The sequence below is a fragment of the Tamandua tetradactyla genome, chromosome 10 (assembly GCF_023851605.1).
Source record: "Tamandua tetradactyla isolate mTamTet1 chromosome 10, mTamTet1.pri, whole genome shotgun sequence".
In the NCBI taxonomy this organism is placed as follows: Eukaryota; Metazoa; Chordata; class Mammalia; order Pilosa; family Myrmecophagidae; genus Tamandua; species Tamandua tetradactyla.
Window position 1 is genome coordinate 33,795,854 of NC_135336.1, and position 16,457 is coordinate 33,812,310.

The 16,457-nt window shown below is 35.5% G+C and overlaps 1 protein-coding gene across 10 annotated transcripts in view; it reads left to right on the forward strand.

The window, feature by feature from the left end:
• RMP64 (ribonuclease MRP subunit p64) overlaps window positions 1-16,105 on the forward strand; it is a 33,498-nt gene extending 17,393 nt beyond the window's left edge. For all 10 annotated transcript variants that reach the window (XM_077118375.1, XM_077118372.1, XM_077118379.1 and 7 more), the window contains 4 exons: window positions 589-941; window positions 1,263-1,324; window positions 3,388-3,647; window positions 15,029-16,105. In XM_077118375.1, the coding sequence (XP_076974490.1) occupies window positions 589-941; window positions 1,263-1,324; window positions 3,388-3,647; window positions 15,029-15,497 (1,144 nt within the window). In that variant the 3' untranslated portion in view covers window positions 15,498-16,105. The remainder of the gene's footprint in view (window positions 1-588; window positions 942-1,262; window positions 1,325-3,387; window positions 3,648-15,028) is intronic.
• The last annotated feature ends 352 nt before the right edge of the window (window positions 16,106-16,457 follow it).

The window sequence follows — 16,457 nt, forward strand, 5'->3', positions numbered from 1 at the left end:
CTTATTTGAATGTAATAAAACTAGAAAAAAAGTATGAAATTCTTTCTGTCTTTAGACTTTAATTTCTTAACCTGGAAATCTCAAGTACTCTTTCCAACTAGCTAGTTTTTTATTCTGTTCATCCTTAATCAGAGCTAATGATGAGTAATGAGAATTCATCATATTCTTGTAAAATGTCAAATTTTCATTATTTCTTTTCTGTAATGAAAATATCTTTAATTTTTTTACTGCTTAAACAGTAATACATGCTTATTGTGAAAAAATTCAAACAGAATGGAAAAATATGCACCTGAAATTTCGTGAAATATCACCATACACACATAACCACACTTAAGATTTGATGTGAATATCCTTTGAGACAGCTCTGCTATTAGTACTTTATTTGGTTTGGAGTAATATTTTATATTTTAATTTTTTTTGCTGGGGCTGGACTACTTTGGCTGCTTGTAAATATGTGTATAGCATTTTTTATCTATAGTAGCAGAGCTTGATAGACATCTATTTTCATGTTTGACTGTATTATGGTTATTTTATAATTTGCAAACTGTAATTACTGGCTATTTCATGATCTCTTGTTTCTTTCTCTAGGGTTCTCTATAAAGATATTTTAAAAAGGCTGATTTCTTTATATGAACCATTATTCGGATTGCTACAAGAGGTCTCTAGGATTCAACCAATGCCTTACTTTAAAGATTTTACCTTTCCTTCTGACATCGTTGAATTTCTAGGACAGCCCTATTTTGAGGTCTTTAAGAAAAAAGTGCCTACAGCTTTTGTTGCTAAAGGAGTAACTAGATTGCTGAATAAGCTGTTTGTAACAAAAGAGCAGTCACCAAGATCCAATGAAGAAAACTTACTTAAAAAAGCGAAAAAAATGAAGATCAGTATACAGAATAATGTGGATCTTGGACAGCCGGTGAAGAAAAAGAAAGTCTTCAAGGGTAATTTGCTTTGTTGTAGCATATACTCTAATAAAAAAAAATTATTGAAATTGTAATTTAATCATGCATTGTGTTAAGAGAAGTTCAGCAACTCTAACCCACATTGATAATCTTTAGAGAAGTACGGTAATATCTTTGTTTTCTAAGTTTGAGCATTTAAGTTGTTTGTTCTGTTGTTGCTGCTTATTTCTTTTCTTGCTTAGTTCTCTTTATTTCTCTTCCAGTATTTGGCAAGAAATATTCTCCTGCATAAGAATTTGTTATACATTTGAAAATAGTATGCCTAAGTCTTTTTATTTTGGATCCTTTCTGTCTCCACAGAAGAGTCACCAGAATTTGATGTGAGGGCTTTCTGCAAACAACTGAGACAGAAAGCTACTCAGGTTTGTCTGTCTTATTTTAATACAACTAATGAGTTTTACTGATTTGTAGAGTAGATGCTACTTACCAATGGCAGGGATTGAATCTACTCTTTTTATCCCCAGCTCTCAACTTAGTACCTTTTTAGTCTTCAGTTTATGCTTCTGAATGAATAGAGGTGCTTCCAAGGAATTTTAACATATTCAGTAAATTCAGTTAATAGAATGCCTTCAAAAATGTTTTCGTAAGTTTCCCTAGACTTTTAAAGTGACCCTAGGATCTGTTGGATTGTACTATAGTTTAAAAGTATGGACTTTGCAGTCAGATAAATGGTTTGAGTCTTGCTTTGGTTTTTGATAGCCCTGTGACCTTATGTAAGTTTCTTGACCCCTCACATCTCTTATTTCCCAATAATAGTATGTATCTCATAGGGTTGTGACAGTTTTAATGTATAGAAAATGTTCAACAGAATCTGGAGTGTGGTAAGCACTAATTGGTGTTAGTCATTATTAGCTACTGTCATCTTCAGTGTCATCATCTTCATCCTTTGTCATGAGGTTTCTGTTCCTTTCTTTCTGTTGGGACTCAGGCTTTAACATGATTCCACTTATTAGTTATTGTCTGTAAATACTGTTCTGGACATACCAACAAATAATTACATCTGTGGCACCCTCTTTCACTTGACGGCTACTTGACATCAATTATTCTGTCTTCTCAAGATCTTTTTTTCTTCTGGCTTCCTTCATGGGTCATTTCTTCCATTCTATTTAAGAATTCTTAACTATTTCTCAAAAGGAGTACTTGAACTTTTACTCCAGCTTTCATTTATATTCTGTCCAAGTCATGAGTTCCAGAAGGAATAGTAATAAAATAGCTAATACTTAGAGTGCATTTACTCTCTGCCGCACATTGTTTTAAACATTGTATGTGTTAACTCATAATCTTCACAAAAGTCCTATGAGATAGGTGCTATTATTATTGTTTCCGTATTTCAGATGAGGAAATTTAGATATAGAAAGGTCAAGAAACTTTACCAGGCAACATAACAAGTAGCAGAGTTAGGATTTGAACATAGGAGTTTGGTTTCGTAGTCTTTGTTCTTTATCATTACACTATCCCCTAAATGGCTTTTTTAACTCTGTCAAGAACAATGGCTCTTTGTAACCTTCGAAACTTCTGCAGGCCATCTACCTGCTCCTAGGTGAGCTAGTTTTGAAGCTGTTTGGTCAGCATCCTTTTCACTCAGAACTAGTGACTACCATATATTTAGCAATTAGCACTGTTAGACTCAGCTTGCTTTTAGGTCAAACTTTTTTTATCCATTGCCAAAAGAAGATATTAATAGGTCTCTACTTTTAAGTATTCTACTTCTTTTTCAAGTTCCTCTTGAGTGGGGAGAAATTTGGAAGAAGGTAAGCTTTGAATGATGGAAGCAGACCTAGTCGCTGGCATATTTTAATAATGAAACAGTAAAAGTTGGTAAAATCCAAACTGGACTCGATACAGAAAGAAGATAGTTGAAATGTAATGGTAAATGTTGCTCATTGAAGCATTTTTAGCATACATTCAGCAGTCATTTTCTAAGGGTCTACTCTACTGGGCACTTTGCAAGGCCTTCTATCTTCCCTATCTGTAACCATCTTCAGTAATATTTGTGATCCATTATTGAGAAGGGTTACTCGGGGTATAGAAATAATTGAAAAGCAAGATGTGGTTGTCCTTGTCAGTGATTTTTTCCCCCTAGGAAGGTGTTGATTAATATTTAATAATATGGAGTTTTATTCTTGTGTATATGTTAGGTAGACATGTGAGTTAATATATTTATACTGTCTTCTATATAAAATTGAGTTCAACTATAGATGTGAACTAGTACAGAGGGGAGAAAAAAAACTTGTGTTAGGAAAGGTGTAGTAAAAGTTAAAAGTGTTTTAAGGTAAAAGGAAAGCTCAGAAAACTGAAAAAAAGTTTTCTTTCCTTTAAAAAATACTGATTATTCCAGCTTGTGTATCTATGAGTCAGCTTTTCCCAGTTGTCAGATATTACAAGTCAGTAATATGCATAATATATTTTTCTCTCCACATTTCAGGAGGCCAACTTTGAATTTAAATGTTCTCAAGCCAAAATAAAGGCAACCACACATTCTTCTCAGAAAATGATAGAAACTCCCTCTACCAAAAATTTTGTGCAAAGATTCCAAGAAGCTGAAACTTTTGTACAACTTTCTGAAGAAATCCAAATGGCGATTGTATGGTGCAGGAACAAAAAACTCAAGGCTCAGGCTACCTTTCTGAGTAATAAACTTCTTAAAAGTAATCGACTTAAACATGTGGAAGCTCAAGGTTATAGGTAGGCATATTATAAAAATTATATTCTTTTACTTTTTCTGTTGTTTGAGGCAAACAGAAATATTTAAGACATGTCCCTTTAAGATGGGATGTCCAGTTGTCCTATAGGTGTTGAAAGTGTGATCTTTTCAAACTGTAGTTTTTTTACATGTATGAAACATGTCCTATTCCTTTTTTTAATTAAAAACAATTTTTAGAGAAGTTGTGGGTTTACAGAAGAATCATGTAAAAAATTCAGCGTTCCTATATACCCCCCCATTGTTGACACTTTGCATTGGTATGGTATCTTTGTTACGCTTGATGAAAGAATATTAAAATAGCACTATTAACTATAGTTTATTTATATTACCTGTATTTTTTCCATATGCAACCCTATTATTAATGCCTTGTATAAGTGTTGTATGTTTGTTCAGTTTATGAAAGAACATTAATACTGGAACTATTAACCATAGTCCATCATCTGCAGTATGATTCATTGTTACATGTTCCTGTTCTAACTTTTACTTTTTATTCTAGTAACACAGAACCTAAAGTTTCCCCTTTTAACCACATTCACCCATATAATTCAGTGCTATTAGTTATACTCACAATAATATGCTACCATCACCATCATCCATTTCCAAACCTTTAACACCAATTAACCTAAATAGAAATTCTGTACAAATTAAGCATCAGCTCTCTGTTCTTTACCTCCATTCTGTCCCCTGATAACCTATATTCTAGATTTTAACTCTGTGAGTTGCCTTACTATAATTAGTTCATATTAGTGAAATTGTATAATATTTGTCCTTTTATGTCTGGCTTATTTCACTCAGCATAATGCTTTTTAGGTTTATCCATGTTGTTACATGCATCCAGGACTTCCTTTTTACGGCTGACTAATATTCTGTAGTATGTATATACCACATTTTGTTTATCCATTCATTGGTTAATGGACACTAGGGTTGCTTCCATATTTTGACAGTTGTGAATAATGCCGTTGTGAGCATTTATGTGCACATATTTGTTCGAGGCTCTGCTTTCAAGTTTTCTGGGTACATATCTAGTAGTAGCTTCCAGAGGAACTGCTAAACTGTCTTCCACAGTGTTTGCACCGTTCTACATGATCACCAACAATAAATGAGTGTTCCTGTTTCTCCACAACCTCTCCAACATTTGTAGTTTTTTGTTTTTTTGTAATAGCCATTCTAGCGGGTATGATATGATATCTCATTGTAGTTTTGATTTGCATTTCCTGACTAGCAAGTGATGTTGAGCATCTTTTCATGTGCTTTTTAGCCGTTTGTATATCCTCTTGGAGAAATGTCTATTCAGATCTTTTGCCCATTTTTTAATTGGGTAGTTTGTCTTTTTATTGTTGAAATGTAGGATTTTTAAAAATATGGTCTGGATATTAAATCCTTATTGGATATCTGGTATCCAAATATTTTCTCCCATTGAGTAGGTTGTCTTTTTACTTTAGTGACAAAGTCCTTTGATTCCCGAAAATTTTTAATTTTGAGGAGGTCCCATTTATCTGTTTTTTCCTTTCTTACTTGTGCTTTGGGTATAAAGTCTAACAAATACTGCCTAACACAAGATCCTGAAGATGCTTCCCTACAGTTTCTTCCAGGAGTTTTATAGTCCTGGTACTTATATTTAGGTCTTTAATTGATTTTGAGTTAATTTTTGTTTATGGTGTGACATAGGGCCCTCGTTAATTCTTCTGCATATGGATACCCAGTTCTACCAGCAGCATTTGTTGAAGAGACTGTTCTTTCCCAATTTAGTGGATTTGACAGCTTTATCAAAAATCAGTTGGCCTTAGTTGTGAGGGACTATTTCTGAACTCTTAAGTTCTAGTCCATTGGTTGACACATGTATCCTTGTGCCAGTACCATGCTGTTTTGACCACTGTAGCTTCGTAATATGCTTTAAACTCAAAGTGTTAGTCCTCCAACTTAATTCTTTTTCATGGTGTTTTTTGGGGCCCCTTACACTTCCAAATAAATTTGATAATTGGCTTTTCTAATTCTGCAAAGAAGGCCTTTGGAATTTTGTTAGGGATTAAAGTAAAACTGTAAATCATTCTGGGTAGAACTGATATCTTAATGATGCTTAGTCCTCCAATCCATGAATGTGGAATGTCCTTCCATTTATTCAGGTCTTCTTTGATTTCTTTTAGTAGTGTCTTGTAGTTTACTGTGTGCAGGTCGTTAAATCCTTGGTTAAGTTTATTACTAGATATTTGATCCTTTTGATTGCTTTTGTCAATGGAATTTTTCTCTTGATTTCCTCCTCAAAATGCTCATTATTATTGTATAGGAACACTGCTAATTTTTTAGTGTTGATTTTGACCCCACAGCTTTGTTGAATTTGTTTATTACCTCTAATGCCTTTGTTGTAAAATTTTCAGGACTTTCTGTTTACAGGATCATGTCATCTGCAAATAGTGAAAGTTTTACTTTTTCTTTCTAATTTGGGTGACTTTTATTTCTTTTTCTTGTTTACTCCTCTAGCTAGAACTTCCAGTACAGTGTTGAAGAACAGTGGGGACAGCACACATCCTTCTTTTGTTCCAGATCTTAGAGGAAAAACTTTCAGTCTTTCACCATTGAGTATATTATGTTGGCTGTGGGTTATTCATATATGCCCTTTATTGTGTTTAAGAAATATCTTTCTATTCCTATTTTTTTAAGTCTCTTTATTAAGAAAAGTTGGTTTGTATCGTATACCCTCTCTGTATCAGTAGAGATAATCACGTGGTTTTTTCCCCTCTGTTTTGTTAATGTAAGATGTAACATTAATCGATTTTCTTATGTTGAACTAGTCTGCATACCTGTGATAAAAACCACTTGATCATGGTATATAATTCTTTTAATGTGCTTTTGTATTCCCTTTGTAAGTGTTTTGCTGAGGAATTTTGTATCTAAATTGATAAGTGATACTGGATTATATTTTTCTTTTCTTATAGTATTTTTATCTGACTTTGGTATTAGCATAATACTGGCTTCATAGAATGAGTTAGGTGTTCCTTCTTCAACGTTTTGGAAGAATTTGAGCAGGACTGGTTTTAATTCTTCTTGGAATGATTGGTAGAATTCACCTGTGAAACCATCTGCTTTTTGATGACTGCTTCAGTCTCTTTATTTGGAATTGGTCTGTTGATGTTTCCTATTTCTTCTAGAGTCAGTGTAGATTATTTGGGTGTTTCTAGGAATTTGTCCATTTCATCTAGATTATCTGATTTGTTGGTATACAGTTATTCATAATAACCTCTTTTGATCCTTTTCATTTCTGTGAGGTCAGTCATAATGTTCCCCCTCTTATTTCTGATTTTATTTGTGACTTCTCCCCTTTTTTAAAAAAAACAAACTTTTTTATTGTATAGTATAACATATATATAAAGCAAAGAAATAAAAGAATAGTTTTCAAAGCACTCTCAACAAGTGGTTACAGGACAGATCTCAGAGTTTGTCATGGACTACCATACAATCCTCACATTTTACCTTCTAGCTACTCCACAATCTGGGAGGCTAGAAGGCTTAAATATTTGTTTTTCTCATCACAATTGACTTTTTTTTTTAATGAAAAATTGCATATATTCAAAAAAGCAATAAACTTCAAAGCACAGCACCACAATTAGTTGTAGAACATATTTCATAGTTTGACATGGTTTACAGTTCCACAATTTTAGGTTTTTACTTCGAGCTACTCTATGATACTGGAGGCTAAAATAGATATCAGTGTAATGAGTCAGCATTTATATTCATTTGTTAATCCCATCTTCTCTCTATAACTCCACCATCACCTTTAATCTTTCCATCCCTCTATTTAAGGCTGGGCTGTGGCCCATTCTAACTTTTTCATGTTGGAAGGGTCTGTCACTAATATGGAGTAGGGAGATGGAAGTATCTGATATTCTGGAGAGGCTGGGCCATCTAGGTTTCAGGACTTATCTGGACCAGGGACCCATCTGGTGGTTGTAGGTTTCTGGAAAGTTGTTCTAGTGTATGGAACCCTTGTGGAATCATATATGTTGCCCTAGGTGTTCTTTAGGATTGGCTAGAATGGTCTTGGTTGAGGCTTGGTAGGTTATGATAGATAGCAAGGTCTAACTGAAGCTTGTGTTAGAGCAACCTCCCAAGTAGCCTCTCCACTCTATTTGAACTCTCTCTGCTGCTGATAGTTCTTTTCCCTCTTTTGGTCAGGATGGAATTGTTGATCCTATGGGGCCAGGGACAGATTCATCCCTGGGAGTTATCTCCCACATTGCCAGGGAGACTATCACCTCTGGATGTCATATCTCACATAGGGGGAGAGCAGTGATTTCACTTGCAGAGTTGGGCTTAGAGAGACTCAGGTGACATCTGAGCAACAAAAGAGTTTCTTCAGAAGTAACTCTTAAGCATACAGTAGTCTAAGCTTCTTCTACCTACATAACCTTACAGGAGTAAGCCTCAGGATCAAGGACATGGCCTATTGATTTGGATGTCCCTAAAGTTTGACACAGTGTCGGGATTCCCAGATAGTAAGGTTTAATAGTTCCATGTTTTTTCTCCCATCCCTCAAGGGACATTGCCAATAGTTTTTAATTATCTGCTTACTATACTCTAGGATGTATCTAGGCATTACATTAATCTATTCAGAATTAAAGGACCTCTTTTTTATTTGGGCTCCCTGTATTTCAGTTGTTCAAATGAGCTATACACATAGGTTGAGTTAGATTATGTGCTATAGAAAATTTCAGTTCCAGACCAAATAAATCTTTCTTCCTATGTTCTCAAAGAAAATGTGTGGTTCTAAAACATAGACAATGTCTTCTTTACCTCTGCATTCTGAATTACTTTAACCCCAACCTGACTGGGTTTAAAGTAATTAAATGGGACTCATTCTTATCTCTGAATATCAGGTTATATATATATGTATAAAACAGCCTCTCGAAATCCAGAAATAATAATTAGCACTCTGTACCTAATGTATTTGCCATAAAAGCTTACAATCTAGGCCCCTGTTTTCTAATAAGCATTTTCTAAAGTAGACCATTGTTGTTCTTTTGGTATTTTGTCTCACCAAACGTCCCACATGTTCATCCACATCATGGCATGCCTCATGACATTGTTCCTTTTTGTAGCAGCACAACCTTTGTTCATAAATATACACCATTTTCGCCAATCTTCTTCTCAGTCAATGCATCCTTCAGCCACCTGCATTCATGGGGCATCTGTATAGTGCCTAAAGTCCACAGTCATCAACATTCTCAATTTTACATAATTTCATTGTTCCCAAGAGAAAGAAAACCAATAAACACACCTTCACCAAATAGGAAATCTGAACCTCCTCTTAATCTTGTCCTTCCCCCCATTATTTACCTCTGCTATTGCTGTGGTAATGCTGATGGTTTCCTTTAGAACACAGCACATAGCATGCAATAGCAGTTTTCCCTCTGTACCCTGGACTTAAACACTCTTTGTACACTAACCAAACCTTTGAAGTAATTCTTGCAAGAACTAATTTATGTTTCTAATGTTAATCAGTGGGACACGTACGTCTATACAACTCCTTTCAATCTTGTTCATCTTCAATATGGTAATATTACTTATAGACCCACTAGAGACCCACCTTCACTTCTATCTATTCCCTTACATTGGAGTTCAAACTCATTAGCTAACTGTTCATTCATCTCTAGCTTCTGTGTATCTCTAAGTCCCCTATATTCTGTATTATAAGCCTCTGATTATACTTTTTTGATGGTCATAAAAGTGGTATCTATCATACAGTATCTATCCTTTTGTGTCTGGCTTGTTTCATTCAGTATTATGGCCTCAAGGCTCATCCATCTTGCCATGTGCTTCAGGACATAATTTCGTCTTACTGATGCATAATATTCCATCATATGTATATACTACATTTTATTGGTCCACTGGACTGTGATGGTCCATTGGACTGTTTCCATCTTTTGGTGATTGTGAATAATGCTACTATGAGTATCAGTGTGCAAATGTCTGTTTGTGTCATTGCTTTCAGCTCTTCTAGGTATATACCAAGTAGTGCTATTGCTGGGTCATAGGGCAACTCGATAGTTTTCTAAGGAACTGCCAGTCTTCCATAATGGCTGCACCATTATACATTCCCACCAGCAGTGCGTAAGTGTCCCAGTTCCTCCACATCCTCTCCAACATTTATAGTTTCTTGTTTGTTTAATAGCAGCCATTCTTATAGGTGTGAGGTGGTATCTCATTGTAGTCTTGATCTGCATTTCCCTTATAGCTAAGGAAAATGAGCATCTCTTCATGTGCTTTTGAGCCATCTGTATTTGCTCTTCAGAAAAATGCCTATCCATATCTTAAGCTCATTTTATAATTGGATTGTTTGTTCTTTTGTTGTTGAATTGTATGATGTTACAATTTGCGTGGAACATCTTTTTCCATCCATTCACTTTCAATCTATTTATAACCTTTCACTTTCCATCCTTTCACTTTCAATCTATTTGTGTGTAAGGTGAGTCTCTTGTAAGCAGCATATAGCTGGATTGTGTTTCTTAATCCAGTCTGCCAATCTGTATCTTTTAATTGGTAAGTTTAGCCTGTTAACATTGAAAGTTATCACTGAAAAGGCGTTTCTTGAATCCACCATCTTACCTTTATGTTATTTGTCAGATCTGTATATTCTTTTCCCTAACTTTGCCAATAGTTTTTAATTATCTGCTTACTATACTTTGCCAATAGTTTTTGGCAAATTTATTGGGTAGATGGAAATACTAGCAGTTAATGAGAGGGAGGGGTAAGGGGGTATGGTACGTATAAGACTTTTTCTTTTTCCTTTTTATTTCTTTTTCTGAATTGAAATACTAGCAGTTAATGAGAGGGAGGGGTAAGGGGGTATGGTATGTATAAGACTTTTTCTTTTTCCTTTTTATTTCTTTTTCTGAATTGATGCAAATGTTCTAAGAAATTATCATGGTGGTGAATATATAACTATGTGATGATATTGTGAGTTACTGACTATATATCAAGAATGGAATGATCATATGATAAGAATGTTCATGTTTGTATAGTGTTATATTTGGGGAAAAAAGAGGACAGTAGAAGAACACAAAGAGGAATTTGAAAGAATAAATAGATAACGGCAGAAATTACAGAGATTAAAGATTCTGTTGACAAAATTAAAGACATACTAGAGGCACACAACACCAGACTGAAAGTGAAAAGACAGAAGAAAGAATAAGTGATAGAGAGGACAGAAAGACTGTGAAGACTCAAAACAGCAAATGGCATAAAAGATGGAAAAAAATGAATGGGAACTCAGGGAACTGATAGACAAAGCAAAGCACACAAATGTAAGAATCATTGCACACAGTGCAGCCCAGGCAGCTCAGCATACCTCATCTCAGCACTTGCAGCTCAGCCCAGGCCTTTGGAGATGCAGAAAGGAATCACCCCGGGGAGAGTTGTTGGAACCCAGAGGCCTGGAGAGAAGGCCAGCAGAGATCACCCTGTGCCTTCCCATATAAGAAAGAACCTCAGTTGAATGTTAGTTGCCATTCCTCTGGAGAACTATACGTAAACCAAATAGATGGATTGGCTTTTAATAAAAGGGGATTTGTTTATTTATTTAACAGAAAACCTCAGATGAAAGCTAGCTGCCTTAACTCTGAAGAATTGTATATTTTAAACTAAATAAATCCCTTTTATTAAAAGCAAATCCATCTCTTGGTGTGTTGCATTCCAGCAGCTAGCAAACTAGTGGTACTCTTCAATTCTGTGCCCTCCTCCTGACCTCCCTCTCCTGTCTTTTTTTTTTTCAGCCAGCAGAACTCCTTTTAGTATTTCTTGTAGGGCTGGTCTCTTGTTGACGGATTCTTTCAGGACTTCTTTGTCTGTGAAAACTTTACTCTCTCCCTCAGTTTTGAAGGACAGTTTTGGTACAAAGTTCTTGGCTGGAAGTCTTTCTCTTTCAGGATCTTGATATATATATATCATACTACTGCCTTCTCGCCTCCAGGGTGCTTGTTGAGTAGTCTGAACTTTTTGATTTCCTTGTATGTAGTAGATCTTGACGTTTTCAGGATTCTCTGCTTCTCTTAAACATTTGACAGACTGATTAGTATGTGCCTTGGGAAAGGCCTATTTGGATTTATTCTGTTTGGAGTTCTTTGGGCTTCTTTGCCTTATATATTTATGTCCTTTATAAGGGTTGGGAAGTTGTCCCCATTATATCCTCAACTACTCTGCCTAGCCCTTTACTCCTCTCTTCTTCTGGGACACCAATGATTCTTACATTTGTGTGCTTTGCTTTGTCTATCAGTTCCCTGAGTTCCCATTCATTTTTTTCCATCTTTTATGCCATTTGCTGTTTTGAGTCTTCACAGTCTTTCTGTCCTCTCTATCACTTATTCTTTCTTCTGTCTTTTCACTTTCAGTCTGGTGTTGTGTGCCTCTAGTATGTCTTTAATTTTGTCAACAGAATCTTTAATCTCTGTAATTTCTGCCGTTATCTATTTATTCTTTCAAATTCCTCTTTGTGTTCTTCTACTGTCCTCTTTTTTCCCCAAATATAACACTATACAAACATGAACATTCTTATCATATGATCATTCCATTCTTGATATATAGTCAGTAACTCACAATATCATCACATAGTTATATATTCACCACCATGATAATTTCTTAGAACATTTGCATCAATTCAGAAAAAGAAATAAAAAGGAAAAAGAAAAAGTCTTATACATACCATACCCCCTTACCCCTCCCTCTCATTAACTGCTAGTATTTCCATCTACCCAATAAATTTTGGCCTTTGTTTCCCCTATTTTTTTCTACACCCCTTACCATTCCCTTTCATTGATCACTAGCATTTCACTCTACTAAATTTATTTTAAACTTTGTTCCCCCTATTATTTATTTTATTTTTAATCCTTATGTTTTACTCATCTGTTCATACCATAGATAAAAGGAGCATCAGATACAAGGTTTTTATTATCACACAGTTGTATTGTGAAAGCCTTATCATTGTACAGTAATCTTCAAGAAACATGGCTACTGGATCACAGCTGTACATTTTCAGGCACTTCCCTCCAGCCTCTCTAATATACCTTAACTAAAAAGGTGATATCTGCATAATGCATAAGAATAACCTCCAGGATAACCTCTCGACTCTGAAGTCTCTCAGCCAGTGACACTTTATTGTATCTCATTTCTCTTTCCCCTTTTGGTCAAGAAGGTTTTCTCAATCCCTTGATGCTGAGCTCCAGCTCATTCTAGGATTTCTATCCCACGTTGCCAGGAAGGTTTACACACCTGGGAATCATGTCCCATGTAGAGAGGGGGAGGGCAATGAGTTTGCTTGTTGTTTTGGCTGAGAGAGAGAGGCCACATCTGAGAAACAAAAGAGGTTCTCTGGGGGTGACTCTTAGGCCTAATTTTAAGTGGGCTTAGTCTATCCTTTGCAGGGATAAATTTCATATGAAAAAAACCTCAAGATTGAGGGCTCGGCCTATTACTTTGGTTCCCCACTGCTTGTGAGAATATCAGGAATTCTCCACATGATGAAGTTGCATTTTCCCCCTTTCTCACCACTCCTCCAAGGGAACTATGCAAATACCTTTTTATTTACTGTTCAAATCACTCTGGGATTTATCAGGGCATTACTCTGGACAAACCTACAAAAATCTCATGTCCTACTCAAGATTCCATGTACTTATGGTGTTCAATTAAACTGTTCACATAAGTCATATTAGGAAATTTTGTACCAAATAAATATTTTTTGCTTTAGTCTCACACATAAGTTGAAGGTTTAAAATATGAATTATCATCTGTTTTCAACACCCTGCAATGTTGACATTCCTTTGTTCTTCCTTATGCAAAAACATTTTTTAATTTGTACATTTAGTCACTGTCATTGTACAATCTAGGCATTCCTAGATTATACCATCTCATTCTTTATCATCTGTCTTTCCTTCTGATTTCATTTGTGCCCCCAGCCCTCCTACCTCTGTTATTTTCACATTCAGCTTCATTCAGTGTTCTAACATTATTGTATTACAGTTAGGTAATATTGTGCTATTCATTTCTGAATTTTTACAATCACTCCTGTTGCACAATCTGTATCCCTTCAGCTCCAATTACTCAGTATCTTGCCCTATTTCTATCTCTTGATGGTCTCTGTTCTTAACTGAAATTCTCCAAGGTAATTCACAAATGTTAGTTCATATCAGTGAGACCATACAGTATTTGTCCTTTTGTTTCTGGCTAATCTCACTCAGAATAATGTCTTCAAGGTCAATCCATGTTGTTACATACTTCATAACTTTATTCTGTCTTATACCACAGCTTGTTTAGCCACTCATCTGTTGATGGACATTTTGGTTGTTTCTATCTCTTGGCATTTATAAATAATGCTGCTATAAACGTTGGTGTGCAAATATCTGTTTGTGTCCTTGCCCTCATGTCCTCTGAGTAGATACCTAGCAATGGTATTGCTGGGTCATGTGGCAATTCTATACGTAACTTCCTGAGGAACCACCCAACTGCCTTCCACAGTAGTTGTACCATTTTACATTCTCACCAACAGTAGATAAGTGTGCCTCTTTCTCCACATCCTCTCCAGCACTTGTCATTTCCTGTTTATTGATAATGGCCCTTCTGGTGGGTGTGAGATGATATCTCACTGTGGTTTTAATCTGCATTTCCCTAATAGCCAGGGAAGTTGAACATCTTTTCATGTGCCTTTTGGCCATTTGTATTTCCTGTTCTGAGAAGTGTCTGTTCATGTCTTTTGCCCATTTTGTAATTGGGTTGTCTGAATTTGTTGCTGAGTTGAGCAATCTCTTTATATATTCTCGATACTAGACCTTTATCTGATGTATCATTTCCAAATATTGTCTCCCATAGTGTAGGCTCTCTTCTTAGTTTCTTGACAAAGTTCTTTGATGCACAAAAATGTTTAATTTTGAGGAGTTCCCATTAATTTATTCATTTCTTCAATGCTCATGCTTTGGGTTTAAGCGCTAGGAAACCACCTCCTATTATAAGATTTATAAGATTATAAGATTTATAAGCTCTGGTTTTTCCTGGTACCTGGTTCTGATGGTATCTCGCCATTCAATACCTTGCCAAGCAGTTTGATGATTTTCTTTACTTTGCGAACATAATGGGGACAAATCTGCCTACAACCTGAATCAGTGAAGTTGAGATCTGAAAACACAGATTATTTAGGCTGAAATTCTTATTTCCTTATTTTTCACTATGATTCTAGGATTATTCATAGGCATAGGACTTGAAAATAGTGTACTTTTCTGTTAGAAGTTTGTAGAACTAGGGAAAAGACAATAGAAAAGTGCTTGAAAATGTTTTTGTTTATCTTAACAAGCTCAGATTTTTCCTTTCTCTTTGTCCTTTAAAGTTTGCCAAAGAAGCTAGAGTGCATAAAAACATCTATTTGCAACTGCCTTCTTCGTGGCTCAGGTAACAAAATTTCAAAGCATCGTCTGAGACAAAAGAGAGCACAAAATAAATGTGTATTGAGACAAAAGAAACCACATGGAAAGTTGCAGTCAGCCCTTTCAAAGGAAAATCAACAGTTCCCTCAAGAGACTCACAAGAGTGCTACAGGTCCCAGGACTAAACGAAGACCCCCACACCTTACAGTTCATAGAACTGCTCTCTACCTTAATAGTAAGCAACTCTTGGGTGACAGAGCTTCAAACCCTGATATACAAACTAAGGAGAAACAAATCCATGAAAACCTTACTGGAAGCAATAAAAATGAAACTGGTTTATGGACAATGACCCAAATAAACAAACATAATACATCAGAAACTATTAAGAAGACAGATGACATTGATGATATTTTTGCTTTAATAGGAGTTTAGATATTCATTTGTGAGACTAACTAGCTGATCCATTTATTCTGTTGTTTTCAGTGGAACTACTGAGATCTGAAAATACCACTTGGATTCTGAAAGGAGCTGTGTTAGTGCAGGGTGGCACTGGAATTCATTTCAGGTCAATAAACATTTTGTGGTATCTTTGTGTCTTTTAATCAACAAATACTTATTTGGTTTTGACTATGTGCATGGTATAAAATGAAAAGTCTGCCACAGTCTACGCTTGAGAAGCAGATAGAATTCCTTGACTGAAGCTGGTATGTCCCTGAAAAACTGAATAATTTATAATTTCACAAGGAATTATGATCTAGAATAACTAGGTTTGTAAAAACCTACTTTGTGGCTTGAATGGAAGTGTGGGGATGGGGAGAAACAAGGAAGCACTTAAAAGATCACCTTTGTCTTACTGGCTTCATTGTAGGTAAGTCTCCCACAGCATAAAAAGGTTTTTAGCTTCTAATGGCTGTGCTGTCTTGTTTGTATGTTAGAATTGATCATCAAATGTTTGCCACTGAATTGTATTACCAGAAACTGGTCACAACCATTATTTCACTTCAGCTCACCGTGTAGAAGTACATATTAAAATACTTTTGGAGTTCTCCAAAGATTTTTGCATTTATTCTCTTATTTATTTGAGAGCCACTGATTGATACCATATAATTGTTTTTCCAAAAAGGATTTAAGGTAGCATAAGAAATACAACAGAATAACAAAGTAGGAGGTGAGAAAAATAAAATGAAAAATAAGGTCAGAGGGCAAAAAATAAACCCAGGTGTGGGGATCCCAGGATTCCCCTCCATATTGAGAGCAGGTCATTTTATGTAGCCACCTACTTGGGACAGGTATTAAAGGTAATCAAACCTCCTCAGGGGAAGAGTGGGGTTATGCACTTTAAACCTATTACATACCCCAGAAAAGCCATGTCCTTTAATCATTCAATATTGC